This window comes from Hippichthys cyanospilos, chromosome 14 (genome assembly GCF_059441005.1).
Source record: "Hippichthys cyanospilos isolate Australia breed blue-spotted pipefish chromosome 14, RoL_Hcya_1.0, whole genome shotgun sequence".
NCBI lineage: Eukaryota > Metazoa > Chordata > Actinopteri > Syngnathiformes > Syngnathidae > Hippichthys > Hippichthys cyanospilos.
This window is the reverse complement of record NC_142382.1, coordinates 10,921,823-10,945,685: the sequence shown is the minus strand read 5'-3', so window position 1 is coordinate 10,945,685 and position 23,863 is coordinate 10,921,823. Positions and strand designations below refer to the sequence as shown.

At 38.4% G+C, this 23,863-nt stretch overlaps 2 protein-coding genes across 2 annotated transcripts; one reads left to right on the top strand and one right to left on the bottom strand.

The window, feature by feature from the left end:
* Nucleotides 1-3,651: 3,651 nt before the first annotated feature.
* On the top strand, nucleotides 3,652-6,380 carry tmem179ab (transmembrane protein 179a, genome duplicate B). Its single transcript, XM_088433311.1, has 4 exons — nucleotides 3,652-4,012; nucleotides 4,460-4,597; nucleotides 4,965-5,043; nucleotides 5,130-6,380. The coding sequence occupies exons 1-4, from the start codon at nucleotides 3,711-3,713 to the stop codon at nucleotides 5,301-5,303; spliced, it is 693 nt and encodes a 230-aa protein (XP_088289437.1). The 5' UTR covers nucleotides 3,652-3,710; the 3' UTR covers nucleotides 5,304-6,380.
* c14h14orf180 (chromosome 14 C14orf180 homolog) lies at nucleotides 6,003-20,311 on the bottom strand. Its single transcript, XM_088433310.1, has 9 exons — nucleotides 19,937-20,311; nucleotides 19,115-19,145; nucleotides 16,223-16,309; nucleotides 14,858-14,978; nucleotides 11,446-11,476; nucleotides 11,252-11,360; nucleotides 10,321-10,484; nucleotides 9,940-10,072; nucleotides 6,003-8,392 (listed from the first exon to the last, which is right to left on the bottom strand). Exons 1-9 carry the CDS (start codon nucleotides 20,087-20,089, stop codon nucleotides 8,187-8,189), a joined length of 1,035 nt encoding a protein of 344 aa, XP_088289436.1. The 5' UTR covers nucleotides 20,090-20,311; the 3' UTR covers nucleotides 6,003-8,186.
* Nucleotides 20,312-23,863: the final 3,552 nt, after the last annotated feature.

Below are 23,863 nucleotides of genomic sequence, written 5' to 3'. Positions count from 1 at the left end.
CAGACCCCTCACATCATTGCGCAGGATATGAGCCTTTAATTTTGTCTGCTTTGTTTTGGCTTGCTTTCAGGCACACAAAGACGGCACAAATGCTTCATGGGACGCCGAGCGGATTGGCACCAAAATGTGACAAAAATGTGACAAAATGTCCCAATTTGTTCAAATTCAGAATTAGGCTCATAGGGCAGCATTTTTAATACAGCTAATAGCTGAGAGGTTAATTGAACTGTCTCTTTTAACTTGTCCATTTATTGTGAACTTGTGAATATGAGTTTGCCCTGTGATTGACTGGTGATCATTCCAAAATGTACTCTGCCTCAGAGTCAATCTACACGTCCAGCTCATCCTTTACACCAGTGCTCACTAGCGTTATAGAAAATGGATGGATGCAATATGAGCTTTATAGAAGTATTTGCACATAATACTATGTATTCATATCGTTTATCACAAAGGTTGGTTTTTTTTTCATCTGCCTGGCCATCTATCTTTCCATCACAGCATTCTCAAAAAGGGTCCCAGTGAAGTACCCCTGGGGGTATACGTGAAGGCACATAAGGGAGTCCATCGGATTTTGAAAGGGTTCATTGCATGTATCAGTAATCTAATTGAATGCTTTTTAATGTCATGACAGGAAGAGTATATTCATCTTTTCAAATTAAATGCAAATGATTTAGAACTCTATAAATCATTTTATTGAGATTCAGTTGCAAAAAACTATATGATTTTGTTTTGTTAAGATTTATACATGTGAGCATTGGCTAGTAATGCAATTTTCTAGCAGAGGAGAAAAGAAATAGAAAGAGATTTTGTCACATGATCTATCTTCTGGGGTTTTTGAATCAAATACGCCCAATGATGCCACTAAAAATGTCCTTTCAGTTTACTAAATCTGACCAGGACGACACATCACTAGTTTAAGGTTGTTGTTTTGTTTTTTCTTTTTAATGTAAAAATAGATTTTTGCCGATAAGTGGGTTCTTACCTGAAAAATATTCCTAAGGGAGTGAGTGGATAATCGAAAAAATGATGAGAACTACTAGTCTATCATTTATTTGACAGTAAATATACAATATATGAGGTGAGGTATGTGATAAAGTTCCAGGGATGGTGTAACAAAAGATACATTTCAAACTAAAAAAAAAAATACCCTTGGGTGCAGGCCAGAAATCAACCAGCAAGTCTACAAAAGCAAACAAAAAATCCTGTTGAATTGATTCCATTCAATGCGTGAGGAAAGGCAAGAGTTGTAGCAGGTTAACACACTGGGCTGAACTCAATGCCTCTTTCCCACATTCAAGGTGATAGTCAAGGGGCAGAAGTGGAGGACATCAATAGCGCTGTGATAACATTGGAAGAAGAAAAGGGTGGATGAGCGCTAGACTAGTAAGCAATCCAGGCATCATAAATTTCTTTGTGTGAGGGCTGTTTCTTAAGTTGTTGTCCTGCCACACCTCCTTCTCTATCTCACCTGAAAGAAGAACCTTCAATAATGTATTTTTCAGCAATTATTAATCACATGTGAATTATTAAACCTTTCGTTGATTAAAATCTAACCAAATAAATCGTGCAGCCGCTGCGTGTTGTTGTAACGCTCTTGCCACACTGCAAGGACGCGAGACAATTTGAAGCGTAAATGCATCTCATTTCACGATGTCCTTGAAAGCACCACTTTAAATTGCTCAGTGCGCTCAATAAAGTATATTTGCTTTGCCACCACCGCATCTCATGAAAAATGGATGGCCTCTTATTTGCTTTCTGCTGCCCACCGCTCTCGTGTCTGAATCCGGAGACTACATTTGGCTCAGCATCCTCCTCCTCGTCTTTCTCTCTGTAGTCTGCTCTGTGGGGGGGGGGTAACTTAGCACATTTTTCAACCATGCACAGTTTTGCAGGAGGTGTCCCCTGGGTGCCCAGTTCGTGAGCCCACACATACTGTTTTATTTAGAGGGCTTCTATGTGGGGGTTTTCAAGGAATCACCTTTGTGTTTTGTGGGAATGCCTCGTGGAGTTGCCTGCCCTTTTTCTACTTTTGATTTGACTTCAAATGGACAGCAGACAATCATTGAGCCAATACCAAGGCGCAATTTCAAAAATCGTATCATAGTCTGGACTCGCGTAACCAACAATAAAAAGCCGCAAACGGCAATGCATGAAATACATGCAGTAATGTAGCTCAGGCGGGATAAAACTGAAATCATCTTGCCGTCAAAATCCTCATGTTTGCTCAGTTAACTGAGCTATTATGATAACATGTTGGAAATGTGCAGGGGAGTGCGGTGCAAATGACACAAATTGTAAATCACATGCAGAGTGGATGAATAAAAATTGTTCATTTTTCACGATGGATACAAATAGCTGTCTGATGTGTGCATGGCTCTCAAATAAATACTTGTCAGCCCCACTGCAGCCACAAGATTTTTCACATTGCCTGAGATTAATTTGTTGCTGAGTGGTTCGTCCTCAAATTGTCTACATGAATAAATGTTAAATATTTAATCGTATACAGTTGGGGTCCAACTGCATTGTTGATTTTCACCCAGTTCTGTACTATTGACCACAAAGGCAGACAATAGATCAAATAGAAAGAGGACCTTTGATGGAATTATCCGTTAGAGGGCGCTGTAAGCATTGCCACGTTGGATTTGGTGGTCCAGCTGGAGCCAATAAGACACATCAAAGAGTGTAAATCGTGCAATCACTCATTCATTTGACGTGGTCAGTGAAACCCAAAAACATACAAGTAGGTGTAATGGACATACTAACTTGTCTTTAGGCGTGTTTGGCTGTGTGAATGATTCAGGTTTTTTTTTTTTTTTTTTGCACTTGTTTTGTTGGATTTAGAACAAAGCTTGAGTAAAAAGTACAAGAACTGTCCACGTTGTTTTTTTTTTTTTTTACCTTTTGGTCTTGCTTTCGAATGGTGTATGATGGATATGAGCTTTCGAATGGTGTATGGTGGATATAACATAAGTCCATCAATAAATGAATAAATAAATACATCCAATCCCTCATTCCAACCATTATTGTAACCATTTGTCCTCATGGAGCCCTCTATCAAACCATTATCGTAACCATTTGTCCACTGGAGCCTATCCATATACTGTCTTCAGCCACTATGCGGGGTACACTCGGAGCTGGTTGCCAACCAATCACAATGAATAAATACACAAATAAATGAATACATTATTATATAAACACTAGTGGAATTAATTCCAAATTAGATTAGAGCAGGGCAACACAGGCACTTTTTCTCACTTTATTTCAAATGTCTCTAATGAGTTACGTGAATAATGTTTGCAAACAATCTATTATTTCCATCTGTTTTCTATAGCCGCTTATCCTCACTAGGTTCGCTGGCTTGCTGGTGCCTATCCCAGCTGTCTTTGGGCAGTATGCACCCTGCCAGCCATTTGCAAAACAATCACTCACACTTAGACACCCTTAAGGGCATTTGGAGTGTGTAATACACCTATCATGATTTTTTTTTTTTTTTTGTGGGGAAAAAACAGAGTACCCGGAGAAAACCCAAACAAGTTGGGAACTTGCCCCTCAAAAAATATAAACATAGCGGCTATGACGTAAGAAATGTAGCTCAAAGGCCTATCCTGTCATTAGTTTTCAGACCAGTGCTTCTTTGGATGCTGCGCCTTGCCTTCATCGCGCATGCGCACCCTCTGCAGGACCGTGAGCTGTGGAGGGAGACGGGAAACATGGCCCTCGATAATTTAATTTTCGCTCAATGCGTTCTTTATTTTTTAGCTTTCGTGTTCGGGTTTATCGCCGTGGTTCCTCTGTCCGAAAACACAGAGGACTTCGGTGGCAAATGTTTGCTGTTCACGCGTGGGATGTGGCAGAATGAGAACATCACGGTGTCGAAGCAGCGCTTCATCGTGGAGGAGTGGGGAGCCGAGTCCTCCTGCAGCTTCATCGCATTTGTCGGGATAGCCTCCCTCATATTATCCGCAGTGCAGGCCTGGAGGCTGCTCTTCTTCTTGTGCAAAGGACACGACGAGTGAGTAGTCACCGTGCACTTGCTTCCATTCCAGCATCATGATGAGATTGAATGGCCCTCTTGTGCGTCAACCTCGCACGCTCCGTTGCATGCTGCTTTGAGCATGACAAGCAGAAACACAGAAGAATAGACTTGCTAAAAACAGGCAACCATGCCTTTGTAGCGCTATAACGTGCAGGGAGAGGGGATTTAAACCCTTTTTCTTCTCCTGGTTTTGCAAATCACAAAAATTGACCTGCAATTACCACCGCTTAAAGGTTTATAACTGCCTATTGGTCTCACAAGATGTCAGAAGACAATAAATTTTGTATTATTAAAACCCCAGTACTGACTTCAACTGATAGTTCCTTGACACCAAGATGCATGTATACGTGCCATGTAACTGGCTCCGGCCCACCCAAGACCTACTGTATTTGGATACATTAGAAATTCTCTCCTTTCTCACAGCTCCATATTCAATGCCTTCCTCAACCTGCTGATCAGCTCCTTGGTGGTGTTCACCGTCTTCCTGTCCAGCACAATGGTCAGTGTTGGATTTAACCTGTGGTGCGACTCCATCACCGAGGGGGGCACCATGCCCAGCAGGTAGGAGATTGGCCACTAAATAAAAATATGTTATTTTTGCTAACTACAAAAGAGACACAATTGCTTAGCCTGGGCTCCAAGTGTGTCTGGCTCATACCAAATGGTAGGCGTAAACCACCAACAATTACTTATGCACCATTTGCATCAGTCTATTGTTAATTCAATTTATCTACGCAGAAGTAAATACAGGAGACTACAGACTACTTGCTGTTAGTTCTTGGCACATCTCTGAACTGATCATTTCACTGTTGTGTGGTTGTTGTGTATTTTATCTGACATCTAAGTGACCTGCTCTCAAATGACTAGTTGTTATATGTTCTCATCATGTTGAGATATGTTGTAAACGCGTGTGTACTATTTTGTGTAGCTGTGAAGACATGCAGGACACTGACCTCGAACTTGGCCTGGACAACTCTGCTTTCTATGACCAGTTTGCTATAGCTCAGGTACCTCCCTACCGTCATCATCCTAAAGACAACAAAAACCTGTATTCTTCATCGTTAAAACTTGTGTAAATGCTCTCCTCTTGCAGTTTGGCTTGTGGGCCGCGTGGCTCACCTGGTTGGCCATAGCCGCGCTGGCCTTTCTCAAGGTTTACCACAACTACCGACAAGAAGACCTGCTGGACAGCCTCATCCACGAGAAGGATCTCCTACTCGGACGCTCCTCTCGCCGCGGCTCTGACCTCAAGACCGGCCTCATCTAGAAAGCAAAAGATGCACTCACACTCACTCACACACTATTCAGTATCCTCTCATGCCATGAGAAACGCCAATGTTTGCCTGTGTTGACAATCAAAATCAGTTGGCTTTTGCTCCCGTTGTGCAACGAGTGAACTGAAGGGTTTATCTTTGTCCTCTGGATGATTGATTTCCCCGAAGAAAATCCTCTGTTGTTAATCCGTCCTGAGTCTTGAGTCTGTTCACCCACTCGATGTGTTGCTTCTTGAATCTGATAGTCGTGGCAATTAACAACGCCATTTGTTGCAGAGTCACTCCTATTAAACATACCCAGAGTAGACTTTGTTTTTGGACCGTGTCTTTGTGAATCTTATGCATGTGATCAAATGCATGAGAAAATAATAATACACTGGCTTTTAGAGATCATACAGTATACAGTATGTATTTTTTTTACACAATATATGTGTCATTTTGTTTGATTTGAGGTCCACACTTCATCCTGCATGCTGCAGCAAAGAATAACAAAGAAAAAAACATGCAATTGTAATGTTTCCCCGCATAGAAATTGTGAACTACGCTTCTGCAGTCTGCCCCAAAATGCTCTTAGACACTTATGTCACACAATATCTCTGGCTACTTCCTACTATACATGTTCAGCTTTAATCATTCGAACTGTAAGCCATAAAAGAAGTAGAAAAATGACTGCATGCATCTCACACAAAATCTTCTGTTTCATGAATTTTATTCAAAACAACTGAAATCATAAACCAGAAGGAACCATGAAAACCCTTCATAAAAGGCACTTCTTACAAAGTGACCAGTGTTTAGACACAGCTAAGCTAATGTGCATACATTTTTTTTTTTCAGCCTGGATCTTTTTGCAAGAATATGTCTTCTTTGCTTCCATACAATTCTTTGATATTATATATTGCTTTGACGTAACTCACTTTCCGTGACAACCTAGTGGTAAATATGGGATGTGTGTTATTGCTCATACTGAGAGGTACACTGTGTTGTGCTCCTATATGGTGTTTTGAATTATGCTTTGATAAAGGAGACACATAACTGATTAAATTTGTCATCTGTATATGACCTCAAAACAAGTACTCTCTCTCACGCACATGCTTATCTGACACCGCAAAAAAATTTGGATTATTGCTTTTGAAAAGAAATGTATCAGATAATCTTCAACAGTTACTGTAGATGACTAGAGATGGTTTGCAGATGGATTGTCAACCAGTCTTGCAAAGTGACAGAAAGCAATCTACCTCTCATCATCAGTGAGCTGCTCATATCCTCCTCCTCATTTCACACAAATTACAGCTGCCAAATATACTCGAAGGCCACATTAAAGACACCTGCGCAAGCTAATGAGGTCCCATACAAGTGCTGCATCAAAGTAAACGCCTACACACAGATAATTGCACACAGCATTGACTGATTTAACACTGTCAATTTGCAGTAGCAGCAGTCAAAATATTATAAAACGAGCATTATTATCTAGATAAAGACCACTCTTGATGCAGCTCTTGTATTCCGTTGTGCAAGTGTGTTTAATTTTTGTCTCCAGTAGGTTTGCTATTATTTACATTTATTCTGGGACAAATACAAAGTTAAATATGCTATTAGTGTACATTATTGCACAGACACATTCATTTTCACGTCATATATATATATATATATATATATATATATATATATATATATATATATATATATATATATATATATATATATATATATATATATATATATACACATAAAATCTTGTAATTTACCAAAATATTTGCATTCAATGTAAATAACAATATATACAATAGCGAGCAGCTGAGGAATCAAACGTGGCAAGCTATAACCGCGTGTAACTATGCAAAACCTAAGAACAGAATCAATAAATCGTAGTTAGTGACACCACTGCGGTGTGAATGTATACATTACATACACACGAAAGCATCGGCCTCTATATGACAAGACATTTGAGCATTCATTCGATATCCAGCTTAACAAGTCCGAGGATGCTCTTGGCCTTCACTCGTAAGATCATTCATCACATTAGACAAACAACTGTGGCATACTAGTAGAACTACTGCAAATGCTACTAGTGAGCTAAAACTACTAGGGGCCATTTTAGTGCTACAAGTAGCATCCAGGAGGCTACAAGTGCCTAATACGTCAACTAGCTGGGCCTATTAGACTTATTAGTGCTGTTAGTGCAACACAGTAATTGACTAGTAAGGTTACTAATAAGCAAAAAAGGCACTGTCAGTGAAAAATATAATACTAAAAATGGTAAATTGTCTCAGTAGTAAGGACAAAGGGCTCTATTTTTGTGAACAGAGCATGTGGAGGTCTAATGTTGGTGAATTCCCAAATGAGGCATACTGCTGCGCCGCTGTGGGAGTGGTCACAGAAAATTCCAATCATGGCCAAACAGAGCAGCTCCTTTAATACCCTTCAAATGTGGGGCACTCGTCGCACAATCGAATGTTGACATGGCAGAAGATCATCTGAGCCTTGAAGCGGGCCCTTCAAGACCACCCCAACATCTGCCAATCACTTGACTGCAACTCCCCCTTCCCAGCGGAATGAATACAATTCTGAAACAATGATTCAGAACTTGCTGTTCACGTATTTATGATATAAACGTTTTTGGATTGGCTTTCTGTCACCAATTGTCACTCCACTAGGCAGCTTTCTAACACACTCCTGCTATCGGCAAACACATTCTGCAAGTCTATGTTGATAATAATTCGATCCACCAGCATTCACACCAAATGCGCTATTAAATACCTTAAGCTGGATATCAATGACATCAAATACATCAAATCTCATTGCACACATTGGAGCTCCTCTATATGTTTCACCACAAAGGATGCGTCCAATATGTCCCTTCTTGCAGTTGGTCCCCATCACTGCATGGTCAGCCATATCCAACAACCCCAAACAATCTGCTTCATGTGAAGCAGGTAAACCGCCAGAGTGGCCTCCAACTGCTCGCATCCCCGCTGCGGATGCCGCCGGTCTGTACAGTACATGGCAACGCCCAGGAAGGACATCATCAGGAAGAGGCATGTGAAGAGGAGAAGGTGAGGGCGAGAAGGCGTCGTCTCGTAGGCTACAAAAAAAAAAAAAAAGTTTGGGGGAAAATCACAGCTAACCCTTATAATCTTTACAACGATTGTGAATGTGAGTGTTTTTTTTAACCACAATGCAGCCTTGGCACAAGATCACAGTGAGATAGTGTTAAAAGGAGAAGGGCACACAGCTATGTTTGGAATCACTAGTTGAGTATCATTTTGAAGTGTTGTTTTAATGTTGCTAATGTTCTGGATAACTTGCTCATTTCCCTCAATGTATACCACTAAAAGTAGTGTAAAACGATTTTTTTTTTCAAGTGAAAATGTGTATCTCATGATGTCCAGTTCTGGTACAGAAATAAAAAAACAGTTTGAGGGGTAGGTTTCAGAGATGAATTCATGATTTATGGCATGAAATTAACAATATTAGGAGTACAATGTATGTCAGGGTTTTTTAAATAGTAGTATACATACACTTGGTACTTTAAGGCACTTTAGGGCAAGATTTTAAAATATTGTACATTTAAAAAGTAACAATGGAAAAAATCATTTTGATTATTAAAGAGATACTTTAGGACAATATATATTTTTAGTGGATCTGTTATCATTTAGGAATATAAATTTCAACATGTATTGCGTTTGATTTGATTTTCAGTTTTTTGGCACCCACTTGTAATTTTTTATTTGTACGAACAGCAGGAGATAGTCTATTTAGAATTCCTACATTGTGATTAGCGAGTCAAGGATATATGAATGATTCCGAACTTGGCCCACTTCTGATGTTAGCACAAGCCATTTAAAATGAAGTAAAAACAAAAATATCCAAAAAACAAACAAATAAAAAAAACGAACAAACAGTGATGCTGATAGTTTCTCGTGCATCTAGTGAGTCTGTGCACTTGCAAACAGACTTACCACCTGTGTCATCACAGGAAGGAATGTCTGTGAAGCCAACAGAAGAGCAACATGTCAGGGATGAGGCCAAATCTGGGATGCACAGCAGTTACAGCTGGCTGTTTGATCCGAGGAGATTTTACTATCTCTCCAGAGGAGACCCAGAGTGTGCTTTTTTTTTTTTTTTTAGCATGCCTAATTACTTCCGAGGAGCAGATCATTTGCTTGTACTTATTAAGTTCTCTTTCTGTGTTGTCTTTTTTTGTAACAGCAGTAAAACAGTACAAAACATATTATTTAATATGATGTTAAAATCTATCATTTATAAAAATAGTATCAAACAAATACAGAGGAAACTGGTAGAATACATTATGATGAATTAATTATCAAATTGTGACCAAAATTAACTGTTTAACTACATTAACATTCTTTGTAGTTTTACGACAGGTAATAAGAAATCAACCAATTTTTTAAAGTACACTGCACTCTTTGTTATTTCATTTCCTGTGTGACAATCAAAATTTCGGTGATGTGGATCAAGACGTAAATAAGACTTGAAGTCTCAAGAAGACGCAGAATTCTTGCATGTGTCATGCAAAAAAACAAAAACAAAACAAAAAAAAAAAAAAAACATATGGACGGTAGTAAAACAGGTACACCAGATGGCAGCATTGTTGCCTTGTTCACTCACCGTGGACAGTGGTCTCCGGTTCTCGGAATCGAACCCTCCGTTCACCTTTTCGTCTTTGGGCGGCTTCTGTGTCTGACCCGCAAGTGGGGCTTGGCTTCTTGAGGATGGATGTGGGGATTTTTCCATTGGTTACCTGAATTAAAAAAAAAAAAAAAACAATAAGAGATCGAGACGTTACAAATTTAAAGTAGTTATTAATAGAATTAAAAGCTTTATAAATACAACACCATGCAAGCTGAATAGTCACGGACACTCTTGCCAACTGAAAGCATGTGCTAGTTCAATTTTCATGCAATAAAGTAATCAAGAGTGTCAAGAAACCGCCTCCCTTCAGAACAAACAGAGGTGTGAGTATGTGTGTACAGGTGTAGCCTGTTCTACCTTGTCTTTTGTTTTGTCTTCTTGTTGATGGCAAAAGTCCTTTCTGTGGCGAACCTCTGAGTTTTTTTCCGGGTGTGAATGAGGAAAACCATTGACTGTGTCTCTGATGGACTCAGCAGCAGCGAAGCGTTTGGTCAGCGCAGACACGCGTTGACCCAAAGAGTCTAACAAAACAAACATAGAGTTATGATATGACTGTTTTTTAAAAGTGTGTCAGTAACAGTCTGTTTTGATGATAACTCAAACAGCATTAAACATGCAAACTTTTTTTGAGCCTGTTATTACCAGCAACAATTATATTGCTCTGTCAAACATCATAACCATACCATACAATAATCCATCATCCAAAACTTTTTATCCTCACTAAATGTACTTTGTTTTCAATTCAGGGGTTGAGCAACAGTAACTTAAAGTTTGAGTTCAATACCTTTTTCTGAAGCTATGGAACCTTGAAAGATGTATGTGCCAAAATTGGGTTTGATGTGTTTTTCTGCAAACTAAGGATTCCAACCTTTTCAAATTTTAAATTGCTAGAGCCTTGTCAAATTTTCAGATATATAATTTTAAAGGGAATTAAATGACAGAATTAAAACATATCCATCACTCAATTTTCATTTTTTGTTGTCAGAGCCAATCACACTTGTAAATTTTCACAAATTAGTAAATTTGGTTGTCTGTGCCTAACTCATTCAATAATATTCACAGCTATAGATGTGAAGGATCCACTGAACTGGGTAGGCAGTGAATGGGGTAAAAATGGGTGTGGTTTATATTCATTATCTACAATGGCCAATTGTAGTCTTGATTGAAAATTTTGTCACAGAATAACTGTGTTTTTAGTGTAAAATCTTCCTAATTCTACAAGCACAATATTAACGCAGCTGGCATTTGGGTCAGCAATATTGGTAAAGCCGAACGATCATTATCATACCTGAATATTCAGTCTTGCCAATCTCGGCATAAACTGTGGCCATAAGTTCCAGGCTTCTGGCAGTTATTGGGTGGTCGTTACCAAAGGCCCGCTGGTGGATTTTTGCAGCCTGAAGGGAGTTCAACTTAGATTTTAACAGAACAAATGTTTGGAAATGTATTCACAAACTATCAAACAAAACATGAGTAGTTTACCTTGCCACTGTACTCTAGCGCAAGATGAGGTCTAAAAAGAGTTTAAAAAAAAACATTAATCACATGTACTAAGAAGCGGCAACTCTGCAAATGCTTCAAAACATCCTAGCCACATTGCTAAATGAAACCCTAAATATTTTTTGCTATTAGTTGGTCAGATCTTAGTCACACGAACAATATATTATGCGCGCAATTACACTGTACATGCATGTTTCTAATGAAAGTCCTCATATCACATTTAAAATTGCCAGATTTGCAAATTGAAGTAGGTATTCATTTATTTTGGTTTCAGCTTTGCATAATGAACTTTAATCCTTTTTAATTAAATTTCCTGAGTGTCTTAAAATGATTAAAAAAATCTGTCACGTTCAAATTGATTATATTAAATATACTGTACCTCAGAACCAAATTCATTTTGACTCTCAACTTTAACCTCAGATAGAAGCTGCTTTTCTTTTTTTTTTTTATTTTTTTTTTTTAAGATTAACTGTTCGTTACAAAAAAATGGTATGTGTTTACATTTTGTCCAATATAAACTATATAGGGGGTGGCAAGGTGACAAAATGTCTCGCATGTCCAACTCAAATACGGAGGCCGTAGGTTTTACTCTGGTCTTCCTGAGTGGAATTTGCATATCCTCCCCATGCCTGCGAGGGTATTCTCCAGGTACTCTGGTTTTCTCACACATCAAAAAAATATGCAGCATTGGTATATTGGGAACTCTAAACTGTTTATATGAGTCATTGTGAATGGTTGTTTGTCTTTGTGTGGCCTGCAATTGGATGGCAGCCAGTTCAGGGTGTACCCTACTGCTCGAAGACAGCTGGGATTACAATAATAATAATAATAATAATAATAATAATAATAATAATAATAATAACAGCAAAGAGACAATGGATCGATGAATTGTGTTTTTAAGGATATAGGCGAGAAAAGAAAAATTGTCTGGAAAACCAATTCTTTTCTGTTTTGTTTTGTTTTTTCTCAATTTTAAACTTCAAGTCACACAAGACAGAGCAGTCGGGTGGTCTGTCAGAGAGTGTGAAGAGACAAGATTAAGTTTCTTATTCACTCAAAGGAGTGAACTCCCTCAAGATGACAGCCAGCCCTAAACACAAAGAAACATTTTTGTGATGTTATACTAATACTTAGTTCCCATTACAACAATGAATGGCTGGATGGATAAACCGTTTAGATTGTGAGCAATTACAAGAAGCAAAATGAAATGTAGTCAATTCAGCCCAACATGAAATGCCACTGGTCAGACGTATAAAATTAAGAAACATTTTACAATATATACAATATAAAACAAAAAACAACATGTTAACAAAAAAAAAACTCGACCATGTAAAGAGCAACAACCAAGTATGAGTCATCCGATTGTTTCTGAAACTGTATATGAACCATTGTTGTCAAAAAGGTCAGCTCAAATGAAAAGGTTGCCTGCCTTCTGTATGGAATTGAATCTATGAGGGAAACTTTTGTCTTATATGCTGAGCTCTCAAGTACGGTGACAAGTTGCTAGTTGTTGTGCGAACGTGCAGGTATATCTGTTTCACAGTCTTGAGGTGCAGCAGTAAAACCGACCCCGAAATGCACCTGCTGGGATTAGACACAGGAAGCCGGTCCGCAGTCGCCTGGTGAGGAAGTGGAAAACTTCTATTCCTGCCTGCAGGTTGTTTTACCGGCACATGCTCCTCACCAGGCCCTTTTGTATAGTGTTAATCTAGGTCAGAACGAAGTAGGAAATATGCAGATCAGCCAGCTGTGTTTCCTCATATGTGACCCGTCACAGGGCGCCACCCTCACGTCTAGTGTAAACATGTAGCGCCAGCTCTGTTTAGCATGACTGAGTGTCAGACTAGCTCTTGGAAAGCCACACTTCCATTCAATTAGTAATGGCTGGGTGTCAGATTGCCGGCTTCAGAATGGCCCGTAGCGGACATCTGATCGGAGGACATCGAAAAGGACTTCCCGTGACATTGGTGAAAGAGTAATGGGGGACTTGATATTTTAAAGCTGTATTCACCCTAAGATAACTTAAGTACATTTCTGATTTTTCTGGCCTGATTTTTATCTGGCCTTATCTGGGGCACACATCAGAAGGTGAACTACTGCTCTATTTTTACTACAGAAACAGTCCCGCCAAGTCCCTAATCAGAGTCTTCTTTGCAATCATCTTAAATGCCATAGTCCAAACAACGACCTAAAAAAAGTACAGACCAAGAAACCAGATCTTGCGCGATGTGACTCCTACTTATTTAATGTGGTGTTTTTTGTTTGATTGTTTTTTTTTATTTTAATTATTTAAACATTGTTTTGTACAAAAGTGTGTATCTGCCAATGTGGAGTAAACATTTTTGACTAGCAGAATATTTTTGCAAGTATTATTGAAGGTATTTAAATACGTTACAATGCATTTTAAGATTTTGTTAGCACATCGGTCTCAAATTTGGAGGTCAGGGATTCGATTCCGGCTCTGGCCTTCCTGTGTGGAGTTTGCATGTACTCCCCGTGCCTGTGTGTTTTTTCTCCAGGCACTTTGGTTTCCTCCAACATTCCAAAAACATGTGGAGTTGGTATATTGGACAAAGCCCTTAGGTGTATTTGTGAGTGTGAATGGTTGTTTGTCTTTGTGTGCCCTGCAATTGGCTGGCAGCCAGTTCAGGGATTCCCCGCCTATTGCCCGAAGACAGCTGGGATAGGTTCCAGCAAACCTGTGACTCCAATGAGTATAGAGAGTTGGGTGGCTGGATGGAGGGACGGATGAATGGATGTCTTTAGCTGGTTGAAAAGAAAGACAAAAGAATAGTGATGGTGGACAGAATGAGAAATAAATATTGGTGGTGATACTACAAAAGGTAAGTTAGTTAACTTAGTTCTGAGGGATTTTTATTTCAAAACAACAAAAACAGCACCAATAGTAAATATGGTTTCTTCCCACTTTGTGCTTAGTGTCCATGTCCAATTTATTATTGCTAATGATCCTCAAATAAACTTTTTTTAAAATGGGCAGCTGACAAGAAATTGCACTTCTTTTTGTTGGGAATGTTGTTGCTGTTCAGTACAGGGCTGGTCAGGCCACTCCAAATTCTTGAAAATTCTAAACCTTATCACTTTGAACAGAAAACTGTTGCAGTTTTGTAAATAACAAAAAATGAAAACAACAAATAATTGCTTAATTTCTGTGTCGATTAAAAAAAAAGTCAAAGCAGCCATTGCAAAAGTTTGAACTGTGTTTTCTTTTGTCTTTCAATGTTGTAGTTTGAATACAGATGATAAAAGTACAATAACAGTAGACAATTTAACAGGCATCAAACCTTACAAATTACAACACAAGTGCTTGAATAAACACACACACACACACACGGAATGGCAACATTAATTGCAGTACACCAGAAATTTTACCTACTGTTTGCTCATAATGCAGAGCTGGGCTAGCCGCTCGAGGTGCTGTGCCTGGGAGGCCTGCTCCGAAAGCTCCTCTGGGGTTGTCCATCCTGCAGAGCCCAGTGAGGGCTCCTCCTGGGGCCCTGTTACACAAACACATGGCATGGGATCGCCGACAGCCTGCCAGAAAAACACTCAGGCTATCAAAGTCTTCTCAATGGGCTTAACGCAAGCAAAAAAAAAAAAAAAAACTTTGCCTGTCTGATACTTGTGCAAACACAGAAGATCAACAACTGAGAAATGGAAACGAGAGTGCAGAGATACATGTAGAAGAGAGCAGATAAGGGGGTCAAACAACACACTCGCCACACCCACTGGAACACTGTGACACTCATGGGTGCAGTGTGACAACAAAAACAAAGTCTGCGTACACACTTCAAATACAAATACAGGATACATTAGTTAAAGCCATTTTACTCAAGAAAAGCAAGCTAGGGGTAAATAGAAGCCACACAAAGCAACAAATGAGGCCATTAAGTCATAGAAATATGTCTGCCCAGATTTTCCCTTCACTACGGGTATGCTACACAATGCTTTCTGGAGCAAACGAGTAGGAGGAGGCAGGCGTGCAGGATTCAGACCAAGATGATGAATGCCCTGCACACTTTGATAACAACTATATGATAACAACTCAAATCTTAGTAGGTAAACAAACATGCACTCATTTGTTTTTATTTCGTTGATTTGATAAGCTTCAGAAAAATTCAAATAAAGATAGACCTGCCTGATATACATTTCCTCCTTCTGTAATTGGTTGTAGTGATTTAAATGTTAAATGTTACATTCCATGGTTGTACATTCATCATTATAGCGGGGCATATGATATATAGTTTTGATTCAAATTTAGGTTAGCAAATAGATATTTCCTTGCCTTTTAAATACTGAAAACATATTTCCAAGATGAATCTAGAAATGATAGACATTATATGTATACGTCCTAGACATTATAAACTTTTGGTAACCATGATTCTGTATAAGAAGACCAGTACATTCTATTGGCAGGGCAGTAACATGTTGGTTACATACTATTGTGCAATTCAATATAAAAGAAGCTCTGCAGCATCAAACCAATACAACAAGCATCAAGTGTCACAGATACATAGGTATTTTCTGTAGCTACAACTCACATACACTTACAAACACACAGGTTTTTTTTTTCTATCATAGCGGGGTCATGCCATTGACACAATGTACTTACTTCCCCCTAACCTCAACCAAAATTCAATTCCAACCTATACTGGCAAGTTTCATTCTTGATACACATACTTGGATACAAATACCTCCTCAAGAAAGGTATTAAACATATTGTCACGCTCAATGAACTTGCCTGTGTTCCCGTGTAGAGCCGTGAGCTCAATCAGTGCCACCTCGTAGAACATTTTTTCAGCCTGGATGAACAGGAGGGCCTTCCCATCTGTTTATGTGGGTAAAGGATCACTCGGTTGACCAATGGAATTAGTCAACTGTTGGAGTTAAAAACAGCACTGTTGCCCATCTCAAATCTGTCCTCTGTCCTTCACTCATCTCAAGAAAGACAATAACAGGCTGACAACAGTGCAGGTTCTTGATTGGTTCTGGTGTCAATCACAGTTGTTGTTATGTCTGAAATGCATTCCAGTGTGCTGATTCTAGTCAGCATGCTAATAAATTACCACATCACTAGCGAATGTTTGATTTGATATTTTGGAATTGTTTGGCCACTTGCCTTTTCATTTCATAGTGTCGTTGTCACCAAAAGCCTCTATTAAAAGCACTTTCAAAAATAGTGCCTGCTCTCACTGTCAGAAACACTCCATTGTACTTGGCCCACTGTGAAATGACACGTGATAATTCTCAAGTGACTTTAAAAACCACAGGCTGAAAATAAACACAGCCCCTATTATCTAAATGACCTATATAAATCATATCGCTCACGTGTAAAACTATAAATTGCTTATTGTTTCTAATTCGCTGGCCATGTGAGTTTCCTATACTTGTAAATATGCCAGAAGTATGTGGACTATGGCTCTAAAATACCATTGGAAAGGATATAACATACAGAGTTTTTTGGGAAAAGTAATATACAGTATTTGTAAATTGGATGTAACTGAAGCCAGCCTATATTGCAAATAGAACTGTTAAAAAAAGATTAAATCAATCTAGGGATTAAATTTGAAATTACTCATGTAGAAAGTGGAACTACCATGTTGTTTATGGTATTACAATGCACAACATAGTGGAATATTGTTGTATGATGACAAATGAATTTTGAGTGAGGGGAATACACAAGGAATGTAGACTGAGGAAAAGATTGGGGATGCAACCGTAATTAAAGGTCGGCGCATTTCCTGTGCTTGCTATTTTTAGCCTCACTGGCTCACAACAACTTTAAGAAGAATCACATACAACTTAATGCACTCTGTTTAGGAATGGTATCTTCTTTTCACCCATCTCATTTACCATTGCCCATCATGTTAGTTTAATTTAGTCCTATAAAATAATTTTCCCAATTTTTATTTGGAATTGGACTTTCATTTTGCTTACCTCATTTAACATTATCCATCGTGTTACTTTTATTTATTCCTGTAGAATCATTTCCAATTTTTAATGGCCCTAAGGAACAATTTTTACATTGTAATTCAGAAAAAAAAGACCGATATTCAATAGGAAATCGGCGTCTTTTGTTTTTAAACAACGCCACAGTGCATTAATTTTCAACATAACTCTACATATTTTACAAATAAACAGTATTTGTAGTAGCTAGCTGTTTTCTGACCTCAATTGAAATTGGATAGTTCCTACAGAATACCTTATAATAGTTCACAGCATACTAATGTGACATGGCAGATTTGGAAATCAATGTAAGGGATGCAAAGAGATGCAATAAAACTGTTTGTTATCCCTTCCATTTGCGTCATTAGACAGTTATTACAGAAAATACTGAAAACAGCTTCTATCTGATGTTTTTTTTTCATTGCCACATGCTTTCCAAGAACTGTATCAGTGAACACTTAGCAATGAATAGAGCTTTTGGCTGGGCAAAGTGCACTGCACTGATAAATGTACACAAGGCCTACATCAAACCTAAAGCAGCTATTTTGCACTCATTGTCAAGCACACTGTATCCTGCCGGGGTTTTTATACACACACACACACACACACACATATATATATATATATATATATATATATATATATATATATATATATATATATATATATATATATATATATATATATATATATATATATATATATATATATATATAGTGAATTGTACTGACGCGTTGCAGAGAAGGCAACTGAAAATAAGTGTATCTACCTAAAAATGCCTGCAGATGGAGATGAAACACCACAGCCAAGCCCCTAGAGTCATGACAGTTGTGTTGGACGCAAAACTGGGAAAAGAGGGGTTAAAAAAAACTATTCCATGTGAGAACATGAAAATAATGTAAGTCAGGGACGTTGTAACACGGGGTCCACTGCGTGAATCTCTCTCTCTCTCTCTCTCTCTCTCTCTCTCTCTCGCTCTATATATATATATATATATATATATATATATATATATATATATATATTAAAAAAAAATCATGTGAGAGATTTCCATACTCTCACGTGGTCCACGTTTTTTTTTTTTTACTGGCTGTGCAAGACCATTAAATGTACAACATTTTAACATCAATATTGATGCTGTGTTATGCAGTAATGTACTGTAGGTCAGAGGATGTAACCCTGTCCAACTAGGTAAGTGGATAATGTTTCAAGCTGCTAGGGTCCTGCTGATTGCGCGAATTGAATTGACACCCAACAAATGCTGCTATTTAAACAATGGTCAGTGAGGGGTAGCCACCGGTTCAATTAAGCAGGCCAACAGTCCAGTGTCTCAGTGACAGCAAAAGGGATTTATTTATACACTGACACCCAATGCCCTCTTTCATCCCTATGCTCTATAATGTTGAGCTTTATGGCGGCTGTTAAGTGGCAATAGGCAACCTAGTCAAGTGCAGATACAAGTTAATTAGTTTACTTGGCCGCTCTGTTGTGCCGAGATAAGAGCCTACAAATCCTCTTACCACTAAAGTGTGGGCTTTAGACAAACACTGAGGCGTCGTCCCGTTATGGACCCGTCAACAGATATCGACTCCCTTTCCTTAAAGCTCTTTTATTTATATTGAATTATGTAGATGATATATGTCCTCTCTTGTGGTCTTGTGAAAACGTGTCAAAGTGAACAGGATACAATTCTTTTCAGTGATGAACAGTTCTGCAATCTGTGAAGCAGACAAAAAACAATCAAGGGTTAAATGTCTTGGATGATGTCAGAAGGTGTCAAAAAAAAAGACTTATTTGGATATCCTCAAGGAATCTTCGGTCTGGTCATCCTCACATTAACGCTCACATTGTCTGGAGTGGACTGTGTTTTGACATCTGGAACATTCCTTCACGTGCTACTGAGCAGAATAAAAATGTATTCACTTGAAGGCCTTGTGAAGCCTAAACACGTACAATGGAAGGAATTTGAAATGAAAAATTTGGTTTTTCTTATAACTTCTAAGTGTAGTCATTAAATCAGTGGTTGGCAACATTTATTTTTTCAATGCTATACCCCCCGTGAGTATAATGAAGGCAAAGCATGTTGTTTTCAAATGAACTATTTCTAGGCGTATTTTATTTAATAACTTTCGTTTACTAGTAAATTTCGTTTCTGGCTCGTCTGTCGAAGAATTACATTTGGAATGGCAATGTGGATTTGTATAAAACTCAACAATTTAAGGCATATGCTTTGCAAAGGAGTCATTAGAATACAACATAGCATACTAGTAGATTCATGTTTCAATTAATTTGCTCTTAATTTGAAAGAAAAATGTACTGTTTCTCTCACAGCATTACAAAGATTTGCTGATACCTGCAGAAACCCTGTTAAAAATCTACCATGCCCTCTGAAGTGCCTTCATGTACCCCTAGGGGGACTAGAACCCCCATTTGAGAGTCACTATGTAAACATTAAAGACCGCCAAACAAGTTGCAGATTTGCCTCATCCACAATATGACGCTTGCTCACCTGGTGAAGGCAGTTGGGCAGAGAAGTGAAGCTCTGCACATGGGTCAGTCCAAGCAGGCAGCTGAGAAAGCAGTGCAGGGCAGCCTGGTACTCTCCCTGCTGCTGGAGCTGCTGTCCCAGCTCAAACAGACCCTCCCTCCCCCCACTCAGCATCCCCAGTCCCAGCCGGAGCCGGCACTGCCTCCCATCAGAGCGCTCCAGATGCCGAGGACGAATCAGCACTTCAGCCCCGGCATGAGCAGCTGATGAGGCACGGCAAGTCTTAATCTGTCCCAGAATGTCCCGTCAAGGACGGGTTGTGAAGAACTGGCTGAGGGGTCTCCAGCCAGTCACTCTGATCAAATCCATTCCCTTCCCTGTTCCCAGGCTGCACCAGGGAAGGAGGACAGAGGAAGTGGAGAGTATTTGTTGCTTGAGTGGCAGAGCTTTGGACCAATCACTGCTCTGCATTTTACACACGCTTTCCCCTCCCAGTAAAGCAGAAAGTAAATTGTTGTGATGATGGCATACCTTAAATCGTGGCTCTCTGATCTTCAAAACATTCTCTTGACACTTTGTATATTGACATAAAGGCCTACAAAAATGTTACTTCCATATTTTGGTTTAATCGTGTGAATAGGAGTTGCATAACCACAGGCAAACATTTTGTATGTGCTTGTTTTACATGAAAATGTCAGAGGAAAATTTTTCATAAAGCAAGCCAACAGATATAAGCACAGGGCCACTGAGAGCAGTACTAGAGAGAGCAAAAGAAAGAAAAAAGTTCTCACCACTATTATGCAAACAGACGCAACAAATATTTATTCATCAGGTGTGCACTGTTATTGAGTATATACCAGCATTGACACACTGCTAACTAACCCTGGCTGCAGAAAGAGTGCAGTAAATGACAGGTGCATGCCTTGCACGAACACGCAGCCTGGGTTAAATTGTGATAACGGAAAGCAAATGAGCAGAGTCAATCTCTATTAGCGTTTGATGAACTGAGCTAGCTAAGGATTTTAATGGTGGTGAATGCAAATTGAAGATCAGAGAGCATTTAGCATCTGATGGCAGGTCAGGCAGGAACTGTGAAAAGTGCTTGTGGACTAATAGATTTTCTAGCACTTGATTATGGAAAGACTTAATAAGGGTGGGCAAACACAGATAGGTGAGCGTGCCTCCATCAGTGAGCTGTCAGATGTGAGGCACATAGCATGAGGCTAAGACAGCTTCTTGGCCAAAGACTGTTGTCATGGCCTAATTGACAGCCCATGAGAGGCATCTTCTAATTACGAGGTGGTCAAGCAGAACACATCTCATCACGTTAAGAACATACTTAGGTTAAGAGTGCAGATTTTAAAATCAGACAGTGTTTAAATGACATCCATTAGTAAAATAATTACATGGCTCAATGGGGTTGGGTGATGCTGGACATCTCAGTGCTTGTTTTGTAAACGCTATATTTATTCTCATGCATTCCTATCTAATATTTATTTTTTTGGGTAGCTGTCTTGTATCATCCATGTTAGACTGAAATGTAAAAATACAATCTATATATGAATTGTACTGATGTTTCAGTTTAGTTATCTAGCTATACAAAGTAGGTCATTTTTTCACGCCGCATTCTGATATTGGGTATGTTGTGATATTGTTTGCCTTTCTGAGTGTGTGCATACTCCCCCAGAGATAAGACACCAAACAGAAAAATGATGATGATAAGGACCTTGATCACTGGAAATGGTAGTCATCAAAGGAAAGGTTTTCAACACATTTTATTGGTTTCAAATAGTTTTACTATTGGAAAAAGTGAATGTCAACAAAAATTTGCATTCCCAATTTGTTTGCAGCACAAAGAAGAATAACATAAGGTCATCTGAGCAGTCATTCATGGCTCAACTCCTCTCCCTCAATTGCAGTCCCTCTGCTGGTGGAAGCTGAATCAAGCAAGTTCAAATAGGCTAGCATCGAAGCTAACATTCTCCTTGTGGGCCATGCAGTAAGTCTCTTATAACATTTTCTATATTATTATATATACATTATTCTATATTTTTTTACACCCTTAGATTTAAGACCTTTGAAAAGTGTTTTGGGAACATGGCTCAATACAGGCCTTCGCAATTCTCAAATATTATTATTTTTTCAATAGTGGGGGCTCTGTTTGTGCACTGACTTTGGTGTGCACAGCTAGCGCAGTTTGCAGTATTAAAAACATAATGTCAGCACAAAAAATTGCTGTTTTTAGCATATTAAGTTAGTAATTGAAAATATTTTGTGGGGAGTGTAATGTTGATGTGATTATATGTTAGCAATATAAAACTTGATTTAAACCTTGTCTGGGAACTTAGGGATTTAAACCTGCCTTCACTGATTTTTGGGATCAACAAACTATCACTAAACTAAACTCCCATGTTCTTTTCGCATTGAGAATTGCACTCTAAACACATACCGAGTAGAATGCTCTAACATAGTGCTGCACACTCACTGGAATTTGTTTGGAATTTGTTGTGGCTAAACTGTCAGACTAAGAAAGACATCACTAAATAAAGATACTAGACTAAAGTTTTTGTCATTCCATCTTTTTTTTTTTTTTGCCATGAGTCAACTTGCTTTGTTTTTGCAAAATCAGATTTCTGTCACTGTCAAAAATAATGATTTGTCCAGAACCTCAAAACCACTTTCAAGATCCCCTTAAAGTAACAATGCGTGATATTTAGATCATTATTCATCTTGAAAATCTTTAGCTGTGTTTCTTTTAGCTACAGAAAGCGAAGTAGGATAACATCCAGCAACATAATACAAATCATGATTTTGATGTCCGATTGTGTCTTGTGGGCAGCCGAGCAAGTTTCTGGTTTGTATGTCACTTGTGAATAAAAACAGAAAAAAAAGCACATATATGGTTTGTTTGCCAATTGTAAATAAAAGAAGGAGAAGGTAGAGAAGGGGGCGCGGAGGGTTGCGCCACACAGTTTTTGGTTTGGATACCAATCGCAAATATAAACGGAAAAAAGAGGAAATAAATGGTTTGTATGTAAAAAAAAAAAAAAAAAAAAAAAGAAAAGAGTGGGGGGGGGGGGTGTCCACTCCTTGCATAATAAGTTATAAGTTTCACAAAGGACAATGATCGGTCTGGAGTTAAGATGAGTAGTTATTCTACACCTTTGAGTTCACCCACCAAACAAAAGAAAATGCTAGCAAAGATATGGTGATACAAAAAGACTTTGCCTCAGCCTGTGACCTCTTTCTATCCCTTGAATAAATTCTGTTGAGGCCTGTTGTTAATCCTCCTAGATTGCTGTCCTGCATTCTACTTCACAACTAAAGGTTGTGTTTTAATTTTCTTTATGTCTGCAGAAGACCAGGGTAACTAATCAGTGTTGACATATTTGCCCTATATATTTGAGTTTTGTAGGTTCCGCACTATTATACACTGAAGGCAATGGTGAATTGTATTTGTGTTCGGTCACTCTCTTGCTCGCTTGTCACATGCTTCCAAAGTATGGTCTCACTGCGACGCCGTAGCGCGTGTGCTGCATTCAAGTACCACCAGTAAATGGTGATGCTCTAAGAATCAATTTCTGGGTCATTGCCTGCAGTTGCTTGTGCGCGATGTGTTTCACAAAAAAACAGCCGTATTTCATGGAGATGATAAGCATCCAACTGCAGCTAAAAGGTTCAAGTTATATACACATATATTATATATTATATATACACATATATTATATATATATATATATATATATATATATATATATATATATATATATATATATATATATATATATATATATACACATATATTATATATATATATATATATATATTATATATACACATATATTATATATTATATATACACATATATTATATATATATATATATATATATATATATATATATATATATATATATATATATATATATATATATATATATATATATGTG